Here is a 23,661-nt window from a genome sequence, read left to right on the forward strand (position 1 = left end):
ATTTAATTTATACACAATTTAGCAATATCCTGTTCCCTTAATAAAAGTCGATAAGAGATGTAAAAGTTACGAATATAAAATAGATAAATTTGCGAACTCATTTTAGATAGAAGCTTAGTGATCAACCAATGAGAGCTCTTTGTCATTTGCGCCATGGGCGTCAACGAGCATGCGCGATGACAGAAGAGACGAGCTTGATTGAGAAGAGCAGACGCAATCTGATCGTCGTGATCTGTTTTTATACATCTTTGATTGAAAATCTTTGAAATAATACGAGAAAGCTTGAGAATTAATTAGTTGATCCATTCTGAATAAGAAGCCGACTGAATTGAGGAATACATTCTACTTGGTGAGTTAGTATCATATAATTAATGATAAAAAGACTGTATTACTTCATAATACGATAGAATTACTGCTACTAAACTGTAACTTAGTTGCTGTGGACTGGTTATTTTCTCTTAAAATTGTATTTTGATCCGAGTAGTCATAAATGTCTGAAGTAAACCGCGTGGTCATTGTACATTGCAGTTCACCGACGCCATTTTATGATCACGCACGCCTGTAGTTGCGCCTGTGTGAGAGCAAAAGAAAAATCGATCACAAAGGTAAATAATTAGTTAATCAATTCTGTGAAAAAATATATTTGTACTTTATGTTACTGGTTATCTGATTACTTCAGTTGAGCGGTTATAGTGAACCGCATGGTTATTATTTGTTCATTTCAGAGTTCACCGTCGCCATTGTTGGCCACGTGTCTGTATTAGAGAGAAAGCTATTGATTCAGAGGCCAGGTTTTTTTCTCTTTCCTTTGTTTTTTTTCCGTTTTCTTTTCTTTCTTCTTGATACCTTGGAGACATGATGACTGCACGACCTTCTGTGACATCCTGTAGACTCCGTGTTTGATGGCGAGCCAACCCAGTTTCTAGAAAGGGAGAAGACATCACTTCGTGGAGAGGAGGCCGTTATCCTTTCCTTGAGTTTTCAGGGCTACTCGTGGAAACACGACAACTTCGATCTTAAGAACTGCTTTTTTTTTTCCTTTTCTTTTTGAGTGTTGAACTGACTATGTGGGTACATATTTGAAAACACCGACAAGAGTGCACTCGTGGTGGAAATTTTCATTGTCAATTTTATTGTTTATTGTTTATGTGATCTTGTAATTTACATTTATAAATTTTCTATTTTTTCCTTTCAAGTAAAACCAATTATATTTCTAATTCAATCTTGTATCTGTCTGTTACTTCTCATGTTAACCCGCTGTCTCCTTAGCGATCCCTGATTCTTCTGACGGAATTCAAATTTTATCTGTATTATAACAGTAATATAAAAAGTCTATTAAATTACTGCAGACGAGTGCTACACATATCAAGATGCTGATTAGACAGCATGATTATTGCACAGGTGTGCCTTAGGCTGGCCACAATAAAAGGCCACTCTAAAATGTGCAGTTTTATCACACAGCACAATGTCACAGATGTCGCAAATTTTGAGGGAGCATGCAATTGGCATGCTGACTGCAGGAATGTCCACCAGAGCTGTTGCCCGTGAATTGAATGTTCATTTCTCTTCCATAAGCCGTCTCCAAAGGCGTTTCAGAGAACTTGGCAGTACATCCAACCGGCCTCACAACCACTGACCACGTGTAACCACACCAACCTGTCTCGACCTGACTGCAGTCTGGCACTTTGGAGAGGTGTTCTCTTCACGGATGAATCCCGGTTTTCACTGTACAGGGCAGGTGGCAGACAGCGTGTATGGCATCGTGTGGGTGAGCGGTTTGCTGATGTCAACGTTGTGGATCGAGTGGCCCATGGTGGCGGTGGGGTTATGGTATGGGCAGGCGTATGTTATGGACAACGAACACAGGTGCATTTTATTGATGGCATTTTGAATGCACAGAGATACCGTTAAGAGATCCTGAGGCCCATTGTTGTGCCATTCATCCACGACCATCACCTCATGTTGAAGCATGATAATGCACGGCCCCATGTTGCAAGGATCTGTACACAATTCCTGGAAGCTGAAAACATCCCAGTTCTTGCATGGCCAGCATACTCATCGGACATGTCACTCATTGAGCATGTTTGGTATGCTCTGGATCGGCGTATACGACAGTGTGTTCCAGTTCCTGCCAATATCCAGCAACTTCGCACAGCCATTGAAGAGGAGCGGACCAACATTGGCCACAATCAACAACCTGATCAACTCTATGCGAAGGAGACATAATCTAAGCCTAAGGCACACCTGTGCAATAATCATGCTGTCTAATCAGCATCTTGATATGCCACACATGTGAGGTGGATGGATTATCTCGGCAAAGGAGAAGTGCTCACTAACACAGATTTAGACAGATTTGTGAACAATATTTGAGAGAAATAGGCCTTTTGTGTACATAGAAAAAGTCTTAGATCTTTGAGTTCAGCTCATGAAAAATGGGGGCAAAAACAAAAGTGTTGCGTTTATAATTTTGTTCAGTGTATTAAGAAGCACAGCTGTTTTTAACTTTGATAATAATAATGGTAATGATAATATTTTCACCAAATCAGCATATTAGAATAATTTATTGAGGATAATGTGACTCTGAATGGAAAACACTACTAAAATGGAAACAGTTGTTTTTAATTATAATACAAATGTCACCATATTACTGTTTTTACTTTTTTTGATCAAATAAATACAGCCTTGGTGAGCTTCTTTTAAAAACATTAAAGACATCTTACTGACCCAAACTGACGTGTGTATGAAGACTGGCACTGAAGACATATATATATATATATATATATATATATATCCTCAGGGGCATTGTGCATATAATTAGTGTGTTTCCCCATGCAGTTCATTGTCCAAATTATAAATTGCAATTTCTCTGCCATCTGCTTCTTTTCTGTCTGTCTCCACCCTCAGGCTGTGTGGGTTTGAACCATTTTTCGATCCAAGGGGGGACCAGTACATGTACAGTCGCATTCTGAATTGTGATTATGAGTTTGTCTCCCCCTGGTGGGATGAAGTCTCTCTCAATGCAAAGGATCTGGTGAGTAATGCATGCTAACATATCATTATTGTCCTGTTTGTAACGCTGATGATTTCCATGCACTGCAGATAGGAGAGAAGAGTGTCAAAATATCAAAGGCAGACTCAGATGCTAATTTGCTCTTAATAATTTTCTCTAATAAGCTCTTTTTGTTTATTCATTATTAGCTGTTGGTTATCTTTTTTATGTTGTCTGTAGGTAAGTAAGCTCATTGTGCTGGACCCTCATAAACGTCTCACAGTGAAACAGGCTCTGGAACACCCATGGGTGCTTGGAAAAGCAGCACGATTCTCCCACATGGACACAACACAAAGAAAACTACAGGAATTTAATGCTCGGCGAAAATTAAAGGTCAGTCATCACTGCCCTGCTACGTTTTAGAGTCCAATGAAAAAGAAAGAAAGAAAGAAAATCTTTTAAAAATCTAGTCTACACACATGTGCCGAATTCTTAGAAATGTCCTCTTTGTATTCACATTGGTCTCATATAATAAAAAAAACGTATATACCATTAAGAAAATGTAAATGACTTGTACCTTGCATACAGTGTACATCATAAAAAAGAGGGCATAGTCAGAATTGCGAGTTTTTTCAGAATTGCGAATCAGTTTATTTCTCACAATTCTGACTTTATATATATATATTTAGTAATTAATTAATTATAATTACTGATAAAATTTTTTTTTATCTTTTGATCAGAATACCACATCAGAATTGCGAGATATAAAGTCAGAATTGCATGATATAAAGTCAGAATTGGGAGATATAAACTTGAATTGCGAGATATAAACTCACAATTGCGAGAAATAAACTGATTCGCAATTCTGAATAAACTCGCAATTCTGACTTTGCCCTCTTTTGAGTTTATATCTCGCAATTCTGACTTTATAACACGCAATTGCGACTTTATATCATGCAATTCTGACTTTATATCATGCAATTCTGATTTAAAAAGTCAGAATTGTGAGATACAAAGTCGCAATTACCTTTTTTTTTTATTCTTTATTCTGTGGTGGTTTTTTTGCATATTGTTTGCACTACATGACTTTGTTAGTAGCACCAGATGACTTTGATTTGGCAAATTAAAGTTATATTAATTTTTAATTAACTACTTAAATATTTAACAATAAATAATACAATAATATGTTTATAACTGTAACGTGTGTATTCTGTTAAGTTCAGTTTGAGTCTTGTTAGGGCCCAAGCCCTGAAAGGGCGAAGGCACTATTGTTTTCTTTAGGATTATTATTAGGGCCCAAGCCCTGAAAGGTACACATATAGATATCATCGGGCCAAACAACTTTCGTACTCTTACTTTTTACGCCAGCCCAATAGGAAGTCGGCTATTAAGGATTGTTTGGAAACGCATGCTATGGAATTTGAAATACTCCTCCTAGGGAATTCATCCAATCGCCACCAAAATCGGTGTGCATGAACTCAAGCCATTGAGGATTTTGATAATCTTGATAATTTGATATATCAAACGGTTTGGCTGTGGCGCGGAAACAAATTTATGGCGAAAAAGGGAAACAGGAAGTGTGTTATAACTTCAGCATACATTAACTGATCTTGATGAAACTTCAGCTGTGTGTTTGTTGTACGAGGCCGATCACATGGATGTGACTGTTGTGAGTCAAATTTATAGCGCCACCAACTGGCAGCAGGAAGTGTGTCACTTTCAAAATGCTTTGAAATCACCCTCTTATTTTTACCCGAATTGCTCAAAACTTTATCTGTATAATATTTTGTACAGATGTACAGATATAACTTTATCTGTACATGGCAGATGTAGACCTGCGAAAGGATTATTGATATCTTAAATACTGTTGCCATGGCAACGCATCTTTTTGTATACTTTTGAGGCTCTTAACATGCTTCAAATTGCATGAAACTCAACATGCACATAAGAGATGTCAGACAGTAGATATGGTCCGAGTTTCAGAAACGGCTTGGTGGAGGGGCTTAGTAGCGCCACTATTTGACAAAAGTGGGGGATTAGTTTTACCTACAGTCACAAAACTCGGTACGTATATTGTTCTCATCGAGCTGGACAACTTTCTCATTTAAAGTCATTAGCTCCGACCAACAGGAAGTCAGATATTTTGGTTTGAATGTGGATTTGTTTACAAAATCAGCCTCTGAATTTTAACCCACTCCTCTTAAGTGGTTTATTTTATTCCCACCAAACTTTTTCAACATGATGAAAATACATTAAAGGTGCTAAATTGTGAATGGCTATTGAATATCTCAAACGGTTTTGCTATGGCGAGGGATTAAAGTCATGTCAAAAAAGGAAACACTAAAACACTAAAACATTAAAAAATTTAACTATAGACCATTTATTTCTATATAAAATTATACAAATATCAGAACTAAAACCCTTTTATTCTGTTTTTTCAATTCAAGAAGTATGAAAAAGTTAAAAACAAAAAATCATACATAGGTCTATACTGCCCTCGTGTTCAAAATTATATCAAAGTAGTACATACAACTTTTTATCAGGTAGGCCTATTGTATTTATATATAAATATATTAGGTATGTGACTGTGAGGATATTTTCCTACCTGTTAATCGACGTGTGACACCGGCGGGGGCTTTTAAATCGCTAAAATTAAAGTGAAAGTAAAATACTCACTTCCGCACGGACATTGATAATGGTGCGGAGCGGAGCGAGCGTTTTCAATTAATTCCTATGGAAGTAGAAATGAACTAAAACACATTCGCTCTGTTCTGCTCGCTCCTCGCCGTGGACGCACACCGCTATGAATCGTGCACTTTTTAGTTTCACTTTAAAATTAGCGCCATTTAGAAAAACCAAACTGGATTTACCCACCTGTCCAGCAAAAACAGAGCTACCTGAATGACGGATTGGAAGCCCTTCTGCCGGTGGAGTTCTCGCCACCTTTTGAAGGCTTTTACAATGTAAATTCAGGACTTCGCACATTCCTTCTCCTTTTCCCTCTTCTTTGCAATCTGTTCATCGGAATGTCGTCTCTTTGGTCGTGTGTCGGCCATATCAAACTTAAAGAGAATCCCTCTTCTTGCTTCTCTCTCCTCCATACCCCCTTCATGTGTACGCGCACTAACCCCCCAAATCCTTCTTGTCGGTTATTGGCTGGAACACTGTTTGTTATGTTTCGTGGTGCGAGTTGCCCCAGTTTGTTTTTGTTGCTGTTTGTGGAGCCTGGGGTGTCTATAGAGACCACGTTTTTTTACAGTGTGTTCAGGGAACAGGCAGCTAGCGGTGAGGAGATGTTTGCTGTATGTGACAAAAAAAGTTTTGGCCTAAAAAACGCGTGACATCGCTTAGAGCACCTTTTACAATCGTTGGAAAGAATGATACTTTTAAACATAACACTAAACCACCATTAGGTGTCGCCAGGCGACCGTCTTAATGAGCGAGTCATTGATTCATTCGTTCAAATGATTCGTTCATTCGTTCAACGAGTCATTCAAAAATGAGACAGATGTTTATGGATTGATCATTGAATCTTTGAGTCAACCGATTCGTTCAAAATGCTGAATCATTCAGTAATGTTGCTGTGAGATGTGGGATGGTTAGGCTGATCGATTGCTCCTGTCTGCCTCGCTGCCTGCTGTGTGTTTCTCTGCTTCGAGGTTTGCTTCGAGGTTGTAAGCTCCGCCTGAGCCTCGTATTTTCTTTCTGTTTTGAGCCATCATTTACTATCATTTCTAGTTGTTTATACTACTAAATACAGCTTACCCAACATCTCAGATTAACCTTACATCTCTAGCTTCCGTTATTGTTAACACAGCACGCTAGTAACTCGCTAACGTTAGCCTGTTAACGCGCTCATTTATTTATTTTCTCTCGCGCGCCCGCGCCTTTGAGTTCATAAAAGCCCGGGTAAGTAAGAATCAGTCAACAAACACGGTGAGTAATGTCTTCCTGTCCTTTTATTGTCACCTGTGTCACGTGTCATATGTTTAGTATAGCCTTCTCCGATGGCAATATAGGATTTATATGTGATAAATGCAAGGAGACAGTCAGGCTGACGGAGAAGATTTCAGAACTAGAGACACGCATCCAAACTTTAATTGAGGATAGTAAGGATAGTACTAGAGCTTCAGATACTATTTTGGATGCGCCTAGCATAGTGAACCCTTTACATGATTCGGTTCCGGCTGAAGTAGAGCCTGTGCAGCAGGGCAGATGGGTGACAGTTAGGGATCGCCACTCTAGTCGCGGATCAAAGAACCACTCTTCCGTTCCGATTCCCATAACAAATCGATTTGCCCCACTCAGTGAAACACCCACTGAGAATTCTGTTGATTGTGCCCTGGTAATTGGTGATTCGATCACACGGAACGTGAAAATAGAGACACCAGCCACCATAGTCACATGTTTGCCTGGAGCCAGAGCGCCTGACATCAAAGCAAATTTAAAAATGCTGGCTAATGCTAATCGTAAATTCTCTAAGATCATTATTCATGTCGGCACTAATGATGTTCGACCCCGCCAGTCGGAGATCACCAATATTAATATTAAAGAGGTGTGTGAACTCGCAAGTACGATGTCAGGCACTGTAATTTGCTCTGGCCCCCTTCCTGTACGCAGGAGTGATGAGATAGTTAGCAGATTGGCCTCACTGAATCGCTGGTTGTCTGAGTGGTGTCCGCATAATAATGTAGAATTCATAGACAATTGGAAAAGTTTTTGGGGCAAGCCTGACCTGTTGAAAAGAGATGGTATTCATCCCTCCTGGGCTGGTGCTGCTCTTCTCCCTAGTAATTTGGCTCATAGTCTTAGAGCTAAAACATGACAAATTGGGGCTCAGGTCAGGAAGCAGACAGACTGGCTAAACCGACCGTCTGCTAGCGGCCTCGCGTCACCAAGGTCAGATAAATCCCATCACATAGAGCCTCTTTCACCTAGATATCATCATATAGAGACTGTGTCTGTTCCCCGAATTTGGAAATCCAAAAAACGTCAGGTTAAAAATTGAATTGATGTTCAACAAATAAAAAACAGATATAATACAGATGAGCAAATGATAAAGCTTGGGTTGCTGAATATTCGATCCCTTACTCCAAAATCGCTCATAGTTAATGATATGATTTCAGATTATAATCTAGATGTGCTGTGTTTGACAGAAACCTGGCTAAAACCAAACGATTATATTACTTTAAATGAGTCCACCCCACAAGATTACAGTTATAAACATGAGCCTCGTCTGAAAGGCAAAGGGCGAGGTGTTGCTGTAATTTATGATAATGTTTTCAAAACCACTAAGAAATCTAGTTTTAAATATATTTCTTTTGAAGTGTTGGTGCTTAATGTAAAAATATATAGTGTAAACGATAAATCACATTTGAGAATTATGCTGGCTACTGTATACAGGCCACCAGGGAAGCATAAAGATTTTATTAAAGAATTTGCAGACTTTCTATCAGAATTAGTATTGGCTGTAGATACAGTACTAATTGTTGGTGATTTTAATATACATGTAGATAATGAAAAAGATGCATTGGGATTGGCATTTAAAGACATTGTAAACTCAATTGGAGTTAAACAACACGTGTCAGGACCTACTCATTGTCGTAATCATACTCTAGATCTAATACTATCACATGGAATAGATGTTGATGCCGTTGAAATTCTGCAGCAGAGCAATGACATCTCAGATCATTATCTAGTCCAGAGGTCTCAAACTCGCGGCCCGCGGGCCATTTGCGGCCCGCGGGGTGATATTTTGTGGCCCCCTACTTGACATTAAAGTTTAATGTTAGTGCGGCCCGTCGTTGCGTGTGCCGCGTTAAAAAAAAAAAAAAAAAAAAAAAATGTATCCCTTATTATGGGCTACCATAGATAGTCTCGTGACAGCTTACGGTGGGTTTGTTGTCAATAGTTGTCATAGACAACCGCGAAGTACAAACACACTGCGCCTGGAAAAAATGAGCGCGTGCGCGTCGCTTCAATTATGAGCGCGCTTGCCGCGCGCCTACATTTGAAATAACGAACTTGAGCGCGCAAAATATGTGAGCGCGATATGTGAACAGGCCCCTTGGCGAGCTACCACCAATCAGGCCACGAGCTACTGATAGCTCGCGAGCGACGTGTTGGAGAGAGACCCTGGCCTGCTCTTAAACAATGTGAGAATAATCATTTTGAGCTTGTAATATGTGTCCAACAGGTTGATAAGAAGGTTTGCTTTGATTTGTGCAGTCAGTAATTTGAGACACTATACATGTGTAGAAAGAATTCAAAGACGGGCAGACATGACTGCAAATATTTGTATTTCAAAAGCAATAATTGTTTTTCTAAGTATAATAAAAGGAAATGTGCCTTCCAAAAAAAAACATTCAATATCATTAATGTGTTGTATAAAGAAAATAAAAAGGACATAAGCAAATATAAATATCACAAATATGTGTTAAGAAAGTTTGTAAAATGAACTTCAACTGTCAGAAGGACAGCTCATGAAGAACCAATCATGTACAGAAAGGAATGTTCAAATTCAGAGGAACAGTTCAGAAGAAACGTTAATAATAAATATTGAGAAGATTGGATCAGTTGTGCTCCTTTTTTGGAATACTTGAATACTATTTTTTGTGGAATACTTGATGCGGCCCAGCCTGACCCCGACTCTACCTCCATCGGCCCCCAGTTAAGTTGAGTTTGAGACCCCTGTCTCATGTAAATTACATTTAGCCAAGGCTGCAAAGCCGACTCCGTGTTATAAATATGTTAGACCTGTTAGAAGATATGTTTATTTGAAACAGTGGCTAAACTAACGAAAAAGAAAGCTTGAAGCCCAGAAGTGTCCAAGCAACACAGCAGTAATGACTTTATGAACTTCTTCACTTACAAGATCGATAATATCAGGGACAAAATTATAACTATGCAACCGTCTACCACAGTATCGCATCAGGCAGTGCATTGTAGTCTCCCTGAGGAAAAATTTGATTCATTTGTTGCCATAGGAGAGGAAGAATTTTCTAAACTCGTTAATTCATCTAAATCGACAACTTGTATGTTAGACCCTATACCGACTAAGCTACTGAAAGAGATGCTTCCAGATGTTATAGATCCTCTTCTTACTATCATAAATTCGTCATTGTCTCTAGGATATGTACCAAAAACCTTTAAGCTGGCTATGATAAAACCGCTTGTTAAAAAACCACAACTTGATCATACAGAATTAGTCAATTACAGGCCGATCTCGAATCTGCCTTTTCTATCAAAGATATTAGAAAAGGCAGTATACTCACAACTGTCTTCCTTTCTTGAAATAAATGATATCTGCGAGGATTTTCAGTCAGGATTCAGACCGTACCATAGTACTGAGACAGCTCTCGTTAGAGTTACAAATGATTTGCTCTTATCATCCCATCGGGGTTGTATCTCTCTATTAGTGTTACTTGATCTTAGTGCTGCATTTGATACTATTGACCACAACATTCTTTTAAATAGACTCGAAAATTATGTTGGCATTAGTGGAATTGCATTAGCATGGTTTAAATCATACTTATCTGACCGTTATCAGTTTGTAGCAGTAAATGAAGAGATCACAAGTTCAGTATGGCGTACCACAAGGCTCAGTACTAGGACCGTTGCTGTTCACTCTGTACATGCTACCATTAGGAGATATCATTGGGAAACATGGAATTAGATTTCACTGTTATGCCGAAGATACTCAGCTGTATATTTCTTCAAAACCTAACGAAACTTACCAATTCACAAAATTAACGGAATGCATAGCTGATATAAAAAATTGGATGACTAGTAATTTCCTACTACTAAATTCTGAAAAAACAGAGATTCTAACAAAAAACGTCCACACGTAATAACCTAGAATACTGTCTAACACTTGATGACTGCTCTGTCAAGTCTTCGTCGTCGGTTAGGAACCTGGGTGTGCTCTTTGATACCAATCTTTCATTTGAAAGTCACGTGTCTAGTATCTGTAAAACGATACTCGGTTACTAACGTAACCTCGGTTCTCTCTAGAGAGGTTCTCTCGTATTGCGTAAGTTTGATCCAAGATGGCGGCGCGAGTACATCGCGAGGCTCGCGGTCTCTCCAGATTCTGCAATTTTGCTGTATTTTTCTTGCTCATTTCGGGTCTGTTCGTGCAGAACAGTTGTGCCTTTACATCGTACACCCGATGTGAGCTTTCGGATATTGGTTTGCGAACTTCCGACAGTTTTATGGACAACCTTCGACTGCTTCCTGAGATCGCCAGAACACCCGAGGCTATGCACTCTGCCCGGCCGGGCGGAAGTGCTCGCAGGCGGCGTCGAGATCGTAAACAAAGGCGGGGGAAGCGCAGAGGACTAAGAGCTAAGCTAAAGCTAACACCACATCGGCTCTCTTTACCCAGCATTTTCCTTGCCAATGTACGGTCGCTGTTGAACAAAATGGACGAGATTCGACTCAACATCACATGCAACAAGAGACTTTTGAACTGTAATGTCCTAATCTTCACGGAAACATGGTTAAACAGCGGAATACCGGACAACGCTATTGAGCTAGCGGGACGCCATACATTCCGGGCGGATAGAACATTAGATGGCTCCGGTAAGACCAGAGGTGGTGGATTGTGCATTTACATTAACAAAGCTTGGTGCACAAACTCTGCTATTGTTGGGAGACATTGTTCAGCTAACCTTGAGTTTCTCATGGTTAAATGTAGACCGTTTTATCTACCGCGGGAGTTCACTTCCATCATTATAACTGCAGCCTATATTCCCCCGGATGCTGATGCTAAGCTTGCTATGAAAGAACTTCACGCAGCCATCAGTAAACAACAGACTGTCCACCCGGAAGCTGCGTTTATTGTTGCGGGTGATTTTAATCATTCAAACTTAAAGTCAGTGCTACCGAAATTTCACCAGCATGTTTCCTGTCACACCAGGGGAAACAAAACTTTAGACCATGTTTACACAAACATGGCTGGAGCTTACGTCGCGACACCCCTCCCCCACCTGGGACAGTCAGACCACCTTTCTTTGTTCCTCACGTCCAAATATGCACCTCTCATCAATCGCGTGAAGCCATCAGTGAAGACCATCAAGGTGTGGCCTGCGGGGGCAGATTTATCACTCCAGGAAAGGTTTCTACACACTGACTGGAGTATGTTTGCTTCTCAAGCCACCAGTGACTCTCACACGGACATTGACTGTTACACCTCTTCTGTACTGGATTATATTAATACCACCATTGACAGTGTTACAACCCAGAAGCAGATCACCACATACCCAAATCAGAAGCCATGGATGAACAGGGAAGTGCGACTCCTATTGAAGACACGCAACACTGCCTTCAGATCAGGAGATGCACAAGCTTATAGCACTTCCAGAGCAAATCTGAAGAGGGGCATCAAAGAGGCCAAGCACGGCTACAAGCTTAAGATAGAGGGACACTTTTCCAACGCTGACCCTCGACGCATGTGGCAGGGCATTCAGGCCATCTTCATTGACTACAAACCCACTCACTCCACCCCCGCAGCCACTGATGTCAACTTCCTGAACGAGCTGAATGACTTTTATGCTCGCTTTGAAAGAGACAACAGAGAAACTGCCACCAAGCTCAAACCCTCAGCTGACCACCCGCCAATCACACTCTCCTCCACAGATGTCTGCGATGCACTGAGCCGGATCAGCGTGCACAAGGCTGCGGGACCAGACAACATCCCTGGACGCGTACTCAGGGCATGTGCGGAGCAGCTCGCTGGGGTTTTTACAGACATTTTCAACCTGTCTCTTGCCCAAGCAGCTGTACCAACATGCTTTAAATGCACTTCCATTGTGCCAGTGCCAAAACACTCCAGCCCGAAGTGCCTTAACGACTACCGCCCTGTAGCACTCACACCCATCGTAATGAAGTGCTTTGAGCGGCTGGTCCTGGCACACCTAAAAGACTCTCTACCATCCACATTGGACTCACATCAGTTTGCCTACCGTAGCAATAGGAGCACAGAGGATGCAGTTTCCATGGCACTGCACTCTGTGCTCACACATCTGGACAACAAGAACACCTATGCACGCATGCTGTTTGTTGACTTCAGCTCAGCATTCAACACTGTCATCCCAACTAAGTTAATAGCCAAACTTGGAGACCTGGGCATCAACACCTCCATGTGCAACTGGATTTTGGACTTTTTGACCAACAGACCCCAGAATGTTCGATCCGGCTCCACCTGCTCCACGTCCATCACACTTAACACTGGTGTACCACAGGGCTGTGTGCTAAGCCCGTTTCTCTACTCCCTCTTCACCTCCGACTGCAAGCCTGTGTACGGATCTAATTCCATCGTCAAGTTTGCGGACGACACTACGGTGATTGGTCTCATCAGCAACAACGATGAGACTGCCTATAGGGAGGAGATCAAGCACCTGGCCACATGGTGCACTGAAAATAACCAGCTCCTCAACACCACCAAAACGAAGGAGCTCATCGTGAACTTCAGAAAAGAGTCAAGAGGCACACACGACACCATCCACATCAATGGAATGGCTGTTGAGCGTGTCTCCAGTTTCAAGTTCTTGGGAATCCACATTTCAGCGGACATGTCCTGGACAACCAACACCTCCTGCCTGGTCAGGAAGGCTCACCAGCGCCTTTTCTTCCTGAGGACGCTGAGGAAGAATCAGCTTTCCTCAACTATCCTGGTGAACTTCTATCGCTGTGCAATAGAAAGCATCCTGACCAACTGTGCTACAGTGTGGTATGGGAGCTGTTCTGTTGCAGAGCGCAAGGCACTGCAGCGGGTGGTGAAAACCGCCCAGCGCATCACTGGGACTCAACTACCTGCCATCGAGCACATCCAGAGGAAACGCTGTCTGCACCGAGCTCGCAGCATCCTTAAGGACTCCTCTCACCCAGCCCACAGACTGTTTTCTCTCCTGCCCTCCGGCAGGCGTTTCAGGTGCCTCCGGACCAGGACCAGCAGACTAAAGAACAGCTTTTTCCCCAGAGCTGTCTCTTTACTGAACTCTAACCCTCACTGATCCCACTCCCCTCATATACTGATAAACTCTCCTCTCCCTCCTCACACCTGCCTCAATTTTGTTATTGCAATGCTATAATGTTCGTTTGCACTGCTGACTATTATTATAGTAACAACTGTTTACATATGTATCTTGCACTACTTACCTGACTGGAATATCAATTTGCACTGCCGACTGTTTATTTACAGTACCAAATGTTTACATATACATTTGCAATACCGTACCTTAACTGTAATATGCAATTACTTTCCACTGCACTTTTACTCGGATAGCTTCTGTCCAAACTTAATTTGCACTACTTTAAATCCATTGTTATACTGCTAATTTTAGCCATTGAGCTAAAATGAGCCATTTTTAGCCATTTTAGTTCATTGTACATATCTGTAAAAATTCTGTTTATAGTAATAGCCATCTGTATATTATATTCAGTACATATCTAGCTGTAAATTCTGTTCACAATAATAGTTATCTGTATATTATATTCATAGGACTAATCTATCTGAAAAATTCTGTTTATAATAGTATTCAATTCTATATTTATTCAGTACATATCCATGTACTGCACTTATGGAACCACTGTATATCCTGCACTTGCTGCTATTGCACTTCTGGTTAGACCCAAACTGCATTTCGTTGCCTTGTACCTGTACTTGTGTAATGACAATAAAGTTGAATCTAATCTAATCTAATCTTTAGCTTACGCTACAGGAAAGATTCATCTTCTCGAGATATTGAAGCCAAAAAATTATCCTTAATTTTGTATTCATTGTCAACGCAGTGCAGCAGCTAGCAGACCTAGAGCAGGCCATCTCGCGTGCTCATTGGCTGCCCTGCTGGCATCTGCTGCAGCCTACCAGTGAGCCCCGCGTGACGTCACGCCCAATGAAGGGCGCTCGCGCCTTCATAGCGTCACAGCCCGCCAGAATGGGCATGGCTTAGCGTATAAAAGAAGGGGCTGTAGGCTGACTTCCCTGGTTTTTCGACGACTGAAGCGAAGTCGCTCGTGGCGCGAGCACGGCCGGTTACGCAATACTCGTTCCCTCTCTAGAGAGAACCGAGGTTACGTTAGTAACCGAGTATCGTTCTCTTACGAGAGGTTCTCTCGTATTGCTTAAGTTTAGCTTACGCTACGGGAACACTTTGTCAACGCCGTGCGCGCCAAGCATCCACCATGAGACCCCGAACTTTCAGGGGAACCCTATAAGTGGAGAAATAAGGTGGCCAGCCACGCGGGCCATCACTTGTACATAAGCACACATAGGGAATACAGAGCAGCGCGCCGGTCTGTATAGGCACATACCTACTTAGTGCAGCTCAACCAGGAGAGCTGAGTCATGTGAGAGTGATCTGAGCAGCAGGTCTGGGCAGAATACACCTCTCCTTTAAACTGACAACAGTTTAGCCTGCAAGGCAGAAACTTCTAGGTTATAAAACCTGACAAAGGTAGACGGGGAGCTCCAGCCCGCCGCTACACATATGTCATGGATAGAAATTCCACTGGACCATGCCCACGAAGAGGCCACGCCTCTCGTGGAATGAGCTCTGATGCCCAGAGGGCATTGCAGACCTTTTGACGCGTAAGCAGCTGCTATAGCGTCCACTATCCATCTGGACAGGCTCTGTTTCGAGGAGGCGAGACCTTTGGTGCGCCCACCAAACGAAACAAACAGCTGTTCCGAACGCCTGAATGAGGCGGAGCGCGTAATGTAAAACCTCAGCGCTCTGACAGGGCAGAGGAGGTTCACATCACTTTTGCTGTCAGATGCTGGGAGAGCTGACAACGAGATAACTTGCGCTCTGAACGGAGTGCCCATCACTTTAGGAACGTAGCCATGTCTAGGTCTGAGGATGACTTTAGAGTCATTTGGCCCGAACTCAAGACACGATGCGCTGACAGACAGCGCATGCAGGTCCCCCACACGTTTTACTGACGACAGTGCAGTCAGAAAGACGGTTTTCAGTGATAGATATTTCAACCCCACGGAGTCTAGTGGTTCAAAAGGAAAAGCTTTCAGGGCCTCTAGGACCAATGAAAGATCCCACATGGGAACCGACGGAGGGCGCGGCGGGTTCATACTCGACTTCCAAATAGGTCGACTTCCGCTCTGCCGAATAGGCACCACAGTTTCTGGACCGTTTGGGGGTGCAGGGACCATTCCCCTGGGGGAACGTTGTCCCTGGACAGTTTGTCTGGGCCGTCGTTCAAATGGCCAGGCACATGCGCCGCCCTCAGCGAGCGCAGGTGCATCTGAGACCAAATAAGGAGGCGTTCCGTCAGATTGCAGAGATTTCTGGATCTGACACCGCCCTGACGGTTTACATAGGATACCACAGACATGTTGTCCGAGCGGACAAGAACATGTTGGTCCTGTATGAACGGGAGGAAGCGCTTCAGCGCGTTCTCAACCGCTATCATTTCCAGACAGTTTATGTGAAAACACTTCTCTTGGTCTGACCACTGGCCGAAGACCGGTCTGCCCTCGAACAGCGCCCCCCAACCCCAGTTGGACGCGTCTGTCGAAATGACTTTTCGATAAGAGATAGTTCCCATCATCACTTCCTGCTGGTACCAGTCGGCCACTAACCAGGGCTGCAGAGCCGCTATGCAGGTCTGAGTCACTCTGATTTTCTGACCGCCAGAAACCCAAGCTCGGCGGGACGCGCGAGCATTCAACCAGCGTTGGAGCGGGCGCATGCGCAGTAGGCCCAGCTGAAGCACCGCTGCAGCTGATGCCATATAGCCCAACATCCTTTGAAATGTTTTCAAGGGGAGAAAGCTGTCCTTCTGGAAAGACGCGGCTAGGTGGCGAACACGGCGCGCGCGCTGTGCCGATAAACGAGCCGACATGGTCACCGAGTCCAGCTCTATTCCTAAAAAGGAAATTGACTGGCTGGGCAGTAATGAGCTCTTGGTCCAGTTGACCGTGAGACCCAAGATTTCCAGGTGACTGAGAAGCACTGTTCTGTGAGATAGCAGCTCTGTCTCTGACTGTGCCAAAATCAGCCAATCGTCCAGATAGTTCATTATTCGCAGCCCCTGACTTCTCAGGGGGGCGAGCGCCGCGTCCATGCACTTCGTAAATGTACGGGGTGCTAGAGACAGGCCGAACGGCAGGACGGTGTATTGATTTACCTGACCGTCGAAGGCGAATCTCAAAAATTGCCTTTGACGGGGTATTATCTGAATCTGAAAATAGGCATCCTTCAGATCTAGAGAAATAAACCAGTCCCTCGGGCGAACGTGCGCGAGGATTTTCCTGGTCGTAAGCATTTTGAACGGTCTTTTCGCAAGCACTCTGTTCAAATGTCTCAGATCTAGGATAGGTCTGAAGGCTCCGTCCTTCTTGGGTACGAGAAAATAACGGCTGTAAAAGCCTGACTCGCTCAGAGAAGGCGGCACCTTTTCTATAGCCCCTTTGCACAGCAGCTTTGCTATTTCTGCATGAAGTAGGTGTGCTACTTCCGCATTCACTATCGTCGCGGTCCGGGCTCGAAAGCGCGGGGGACGGCGAATGAATTGAAGTGTATAGCCCTGCTTTATTGTGCTCAGCACCCATTCTGAAATCCCCGCGATAGTTTCCCACGCAGCTATGTGAGCCGCTAGGGGACGAATGGCCTCCGGGTTCAGATCGCCGCCGTTTGCGGGCTTGTGAAACTGAACCGGAGCTGAAAGCGCGGCGCGCGCGCGCTCTCGGTTCTGGGCAACGGCTGCTCGCTGAAAGCCGAAACCGGCTGATTTATGTGAGATGTCCCAATCATAAGGGATGGGGAACCTTTTCTCCTCTCCAGCGCGTTTGCGCGGGCACGAGACTTACAAGTGTATTTGACGTCCCGATCAAAATGGATGGGGAGCGTCTTATTAATGCCCTGCATTTTGTGATAGCACTTAAACGTGCGGGCGGCGCCCGGGGGGAGGTTTGTGTTAGTAAGCGTGAACGCTCTCTGGCGGGCACGAGACTTACATTCATAACCTGCTTTCTTGACCGTGTAACAGAGCGGGCAGATAGTGGGCACAGACCTGTGGACACATTTCTTATATTCAACACTCGAGCGGCTTTTCTGCGCTTTATGAGAGTGTGCTCTGTGGGTGACACGATATTTGAAGTGCTTGTGTGTAGGGGTGAACACTGGGGCGTGGGCACTTTCACTACACTTAAAACACTGACGGCGTGAGCCGGACCAGACATAATGATCTTTTTGAGATTTCTCTGGGTCGCCGTGAAAACGGCGTTTGTGTGCAGGCGAGAGGGTGGACAAACCGGCTCGTTGGCTGCTAAATGAACCACTGCATTAGCCTGTTTGAAGGGGACTGACAGGGAAATAAACTTTGACGGCGGTCCGGCCGCGGCGGGACACGCGCGTCTTTTCTCTCTCTTTGTTAGGAGGACTTCGCGTGCTCAGACTTCAGCGTGATCTTCTGCCGAGGCCCCCTGGGGGTCTGTGACGGCTGTCTGAGCGCGACCTAGGGCGGCCGCCCTGACGTTGCTGCGAAGGCTGAGGCTGTGCTGGACACTGGGTGCTAGCTCGTACAGGAGGCTGGCTTTGTTTCTCGCGAGAGCGGCCTGTAGCGGAGCTTGAGCGTCGCGGCAGGAAGAGGTTCATGGCCTGCGTGGTCTTTTGTACCTCAGAGAAACGGTCAACGATCCCGTTTACAGCTGGGCCGAAGAGACCAGTGGGGGAGAGCGGCGCGTTCAGGAAGGTGGCTTGCTCAGCTTCCCTTATATCCGCGAGCGTCAACCAGAGGTGCCTCTCTGTTACAGTCAACGCGGCCATGGCTCGTCCGATGGCTTGAGCTGCGGTCTTGGTGGCGCGGAGAGAGAGATCCGTCGCGCTTCTCAGATCTGTAACCGCAGCTGGATCCCGGCCCTTCTCATCCCATTCACGGAGGAGGTCTGCTTGCAGGATCTGTAGCACAGCCATGGAGTGGAGAGCAGACGCGGCCTGGCCGGAGGCGGCATATGCGCGGCCGACCAAGGCGGACGTGGCTCTGCAGGCTTTCGACGGGAGGGCTGAACGTGACCGCCATCTCGCGGAGGGCGGGCAAAGGTGCGCTACGACCGTCTCTTCCACAGGGGGAATAGCCGTGTACCCTTTCTCGGCGGCACCGTCCACTTGGGAGAGCGACGCGGAGGCCTGGGACTGAAGTCTCGAGGAGAATGGTGCATTCCACGACTTCGTCAGCTCCGTGTGAAGTTCCGGCAGGAATGGAGCGGGCCTGCTCGCTGAAGCTGCACGGCGGCGACTTTGAAGGAAACAGCCGTCGAGCCTGTTCGGCGCGGGTTCCTTCGGCAGCGACCACTCGAGCCCGAGGCGGTCGACGGCCTGCGTTAGCAGGCGCATAAGTTCCGCGTCAGCTCCAGCACGGGAACGGCTGGATTCCTGGATCGACGAGGAGCCGGAGTGAAGCGACCATTCCTCGCTGTCCGATGCCAGGATGGAGCAGCAGTCTCTCGTGGCGTGTTCCTCGGCCTCCTCCTCAGACGCGACGGCAGTGAGGCTCGTGAGCGGCAGCTGCGCGTCGGGGAGGGGAGGCGGGGAAGGCGAAAGCGGGGCTCGAGGGAGGTCCTCCGGCGAGCGCGTCGCTGTGGCCACGGGCTCCGGCTGCCTCAGGGAACGGCGCTTCTTCCTGCGCGGTCCCACAGAGGGCGGAGTGGCTGCATCGGGTTTGAAGACTTCGAGTCAAGCCCGTAGGGTCGACAGCGGAAGCGCTTCGCAGAGCTCGCAGCCCCCGGACTGCATGTTCCAGGCCCAGGCAGAGAGCGCAGATCACATGGCGGTCTCCAACGCTGAGCGGGGCCCTGCACGAGCTGCAGGAAGTGCGAGGCATCTTTAAAAAGACGCTCGCGCTCTTTTAGAAATAGAGAGTTTGCAAGGTAAAAGGATACGTCGCCGGATAGCGTAGCTCGCACGGATGGCTGAAGGTGGCGAAGACGGCCGGCTTCCTCAGCGCTGTCCTAAGCTGGCTGTTCGCTGTTCGACGGCGGCGGTGGCTTGTCTCTGATCCAGCGATGCGAAGAGCTCGCTGAAGAGTCGAAAAATCAGGGAAGTCAGCCTACAGCCCCTTCTTTTATACGCTAAGCCACGCCCATTATGGCGGGCTGTGACGCTATGAAGGCGCGAGCGCCCTTCATTGGGCGTGACGTCACGCGGGGCTCACTGGTAGGCTGCAGCAGATGCCAGCAGGGCAGCCAATGAGCACGCGAGATGGCCTGCTCTAGTTCTGCTAGCTGCTGCACTGCGTTGACAATGAATACAAAATTAAGGATAATTTTTTGGCTTCAATATCTCGAGAAGATGAATCTTTCCCGTAGCGTAAGCTAAACTTACGCAATACGAGAGAACCTCTCGCAAGAGAACTGCATTTTTCCATCTTAAAAATATATCTAAATTACGCCATATGCTCTCATTAACAAATGCAGAACAATTAGTTCATGCGTTCATGACATCAAGACTAGATTATTGTATTGCTCTACTGGGTGGTTGCCCTGCACGCTTAATAAACAAACTACAGCTAGTTCAAAACGCAGCAGCTCGAGTTCTTACCAGAACCAGGAAATATGACCATATTAGCCCGGTTCTGTCAACACTGCATTGGCTCCCTATTAAACATCGTATTGCTTTATAACTTCTGTCTGCGACCCTAATGATTTGATGCTTTTTTTCGCAAATGTTTTTTAGAAATATATAATTTGCGAAAAGTAAAAAAAACAACAACAAACAACTTAAGCATAATTTAATGGGGCATTTTGGGGGCCCCTAGATAGCTCGGGGCCCAAGGCAATTGCCGACTTTTGCCTAATGGTTAAGTCTGCCCCTGCCGCAGTACTTGAGCGAGCTTTTAAAGCATTATAGTCCTTCACGTCTATTGCGATCTCAAAATTCCGGCCAGTTGATAATACCTAGAATATCAAAATCGACTGCTGGCGGTAGATCCTTTTCCTATTTAGCACCAAAACTTTGGAACAGTCTTCCTACCATTGTCCGGGAAGCAGACACACTCTGTCAGTTCAAAGCTAGACCAAAAACACATCTCTTTGACCTAGCATACACATAACACACTATAGACTTCTATAATTCAATGTTAGGCTGCATAGATTAGGTCAGCCGGAACTGGGAACACTTCCCTTAAATCCAGATGTACTCGTTACATCATAAGAAGAATGGCATCTACGCTAACTTTAGTGTCTTTGTTTATCCCGAGGTTTTCCCTCAGCCTGCCGGATCCAGGCCGTATCCAGATCTGACGAAGGAGCTTCGCCTGGACCCGATGACAATGCAGTGCTGAAGTGTCAACTATCCTCTCCCTATGGAGGATCCCTTTCCCACTCTACAGATAAAGCGTTGTTGAAAATCCGGTTCGCGTACCCCGAAGTGATAAAATAAAACAAAATTCTTTATCTAACTATAGGCAAGACAAGTAGTTTGTTTAGGCATGGTTTGTAGGGAAATTACAAACCTGCGCACAAATATTCAAACGAATATAACTATAGAATCAATTCTTAATGTGCATGTGAATGCCATCCGGTCACAGGTTCGCGTTTAAAGTCTGTTTAGAGAGAACGCCATCGTCTTAGTGGCCCCTAATTTGATAACAAATGATAATTTTGCTGGAAGAGAATCAATCAAAACTAACTTTAGCTGGAAATAGCATTATTCAAAAATCGCTATAAAGCCAAAACAATCTCTGTTACCGTAAATTGTATGTTTATCTCTGTAAAGCTGCTTTGAAACAATCTACATTGTTAAAAGCGCTATATAAATGAAGATGACTTGACTTGACTTGACTGTGATCTTTGTTTAACTTTTTTCGCTGCTGAAACAGAACAAAAACTCAATTTTGCATCTAAAATGTAAGTGACTTAATTGTAACTGTTTATTGAACAGTTGTATGAAATCAATGTCACAGTTTCAATCGTGATGGTATTCAGGAAAACAGCACTCGTCATGTGAGGTTGCTTAACTCTATAATATGTTAAAAATATAAAAATGTCAGACACATTTTTATTTTTATTGGCAGTATGTTGTTAACTGAGTTTCTTTTTTGTGTGCTGCGCTCATTTGTTTACATCTTCGAGAGGCTGCACGAGCCTCAGCTGCGCAACCTTGTTACCATCAGTAATACATTTATTATCCACTATCGATCGCAATTTACAATAAATGTAATAAAAACAGAATAATCTCTCTTTTTAGTGATTCCCAAGTTATTTTTTTGTCATTGACGTTCTATTCAGGCTACTTATGTGGTCAGGCAAGTTAAATTATCTTTTTCTTGTCCCTTCAAAAAAGCCCTAATATATATATATATATGTATACATATAATTATAATTATCATTATTTAAAAAAAATTTACATGATAAAATAATTTTCTTTGGCACAAATTAGTTTAAAATGTTTATTTTTCTGGTTCAACTTCGTAAACAGGCTGAGCATTTGATCTCTCTCTCTCTCTCTGTATGTGTGTGTGTGTGTGTGTGTGTCGGGGTTGAGTTGCCAATTACACTCTGACAAGAGTTTAACCCTTCCATTGTTGTGTGCATTGGCCTGCATTGAAGGATAAGAACTGTATTAGGCCTTGTCTCTTCTTAACAAGTTTGATTAACAAAGTCATAGAACCAGTTTATTTGTAGTGAACTGACAACATAGGTTTAAATAATTAGTTTAAAGCTGCATTCCGTAAATTTTTTGGGTTAAAAATGATCCAAAATAAATTTTTGAGCAAGTACATAACCAGCCAGTGTTCAAAACTATCTGCTTGCCTTAGCTCGATTCAAAACGGTAAGCTTTTAATAATGTTTTCAATTCCAATGGTACTGGTGGATTTCCACGGGAAATTCGAGCATGTCTTTGCGTCATTACGTCACATCTGTATACATAAAGAAGGTGTCTCCGCTAGTAGTGCGTGTGAAGATGTTGGAGGTGGAGATTTATAGCCTTTTCTCACAGCACTTGATATAATTAAACTTATCAATTTGATGGTGGATCCACAAAGATTCAAACGACAATCACCAGTGACAACTGGAGATTCACCCGTTGTAAAATGCAAAAGACTTCGTTCGGACTTCAGAGTGGCTACAGAAAAAAAGAGACTGCAATCGGGCCCATGCGAAAACAAGGATAATATCGGAAGGGCATTAAATGTAGTCACGCAATGCTGATGTTGTTAACATTAACAATTTGAGAACAAAGTATAATTTCCACAGTTTGACGTGATATGATAAGCAATCGTTAGATTTAATCAGCGTGATTTACTGCAATGCTTTTGTCCCCTTAGTTGGTGTTGTGGCAAAAATTCATCTCAAGCAAACATCACTGCGTAAGAGACACTCAGAGTCAAATTATATAAAATAGAAGAAATTATTCTTGCAAGAATAGGAGCAGTCTAATACACAGTTGTTACCCTGTGCAGAAGAGTGACACACCCCCAGACAGACTGAACTAGCTTTTATCTTAGTTTCAAGGCCTTCTTCCCCCCAGAGCCTTCCTCCCAGTAGTTTTCCATAGACGTCACTAGTTGGCCCAATAAGCCCCCCCCCGCACCAAAATGGCCTTCTGACATCTAGGTCAGAGGTCCTGTTCGTCTGTTCTCTGGAGTGTCTCCCTCTTCTGCCTCCCCAGGTACATAAACAGAATCTTCTCTCACTACAAGTGAGACACACA

The 23,661-nt window shown here is 44.2% G+C and overlaps 1 protein-coding gene across 2 annotated transcripts in view; it reads left to right on the forward strand.

The window, feature by feature from the left end:
• si:ch73-60h1.1 (calcium/calmodulin-dependent protein kinase type IV) overlaps positions 1 to 23,661 on the forward strand; it is a 255,324-nt gene that overhangs the window by 85,449 nt on the left and 146,214 nt on the right. For both annotated transcript variants that reach the window (XM_056252643.1, XM_056252644.1), the window contains 2 exons: positions 2,905 to 3,031; positions 3,230 to 3,382. In XM_056252643.1, the coding sequence (XP_056108618.1) occupies positions 2,905 to 3,031; positions 3,230 to 3,382 (280 nt within the window). The remainder of the gene's footprint in view (positions 1 to 2,904; positions 3,032 to 3,229; positions 3,383 to 23,661) is intronic.

The sequence above is a fragment of the Rhinichthys klamathensis genome, unplaced genomic scaffold (genome assembly GCF_029890125.1).
Source record: "Rhinichthys klamathensis goyatoka isolate OS25496 unplaced genomic scaffold, OSU_Roscu_1.1 h1tg000098l_1, whole genome shotgun sequence".
Taxonomy (NCBI): Eukaryota; Metazoa; Chordata; class Actinopteri; order Cypriniformes; family Leuciscidae; genus Rhinichthys; species Rhinichthys klamathensis.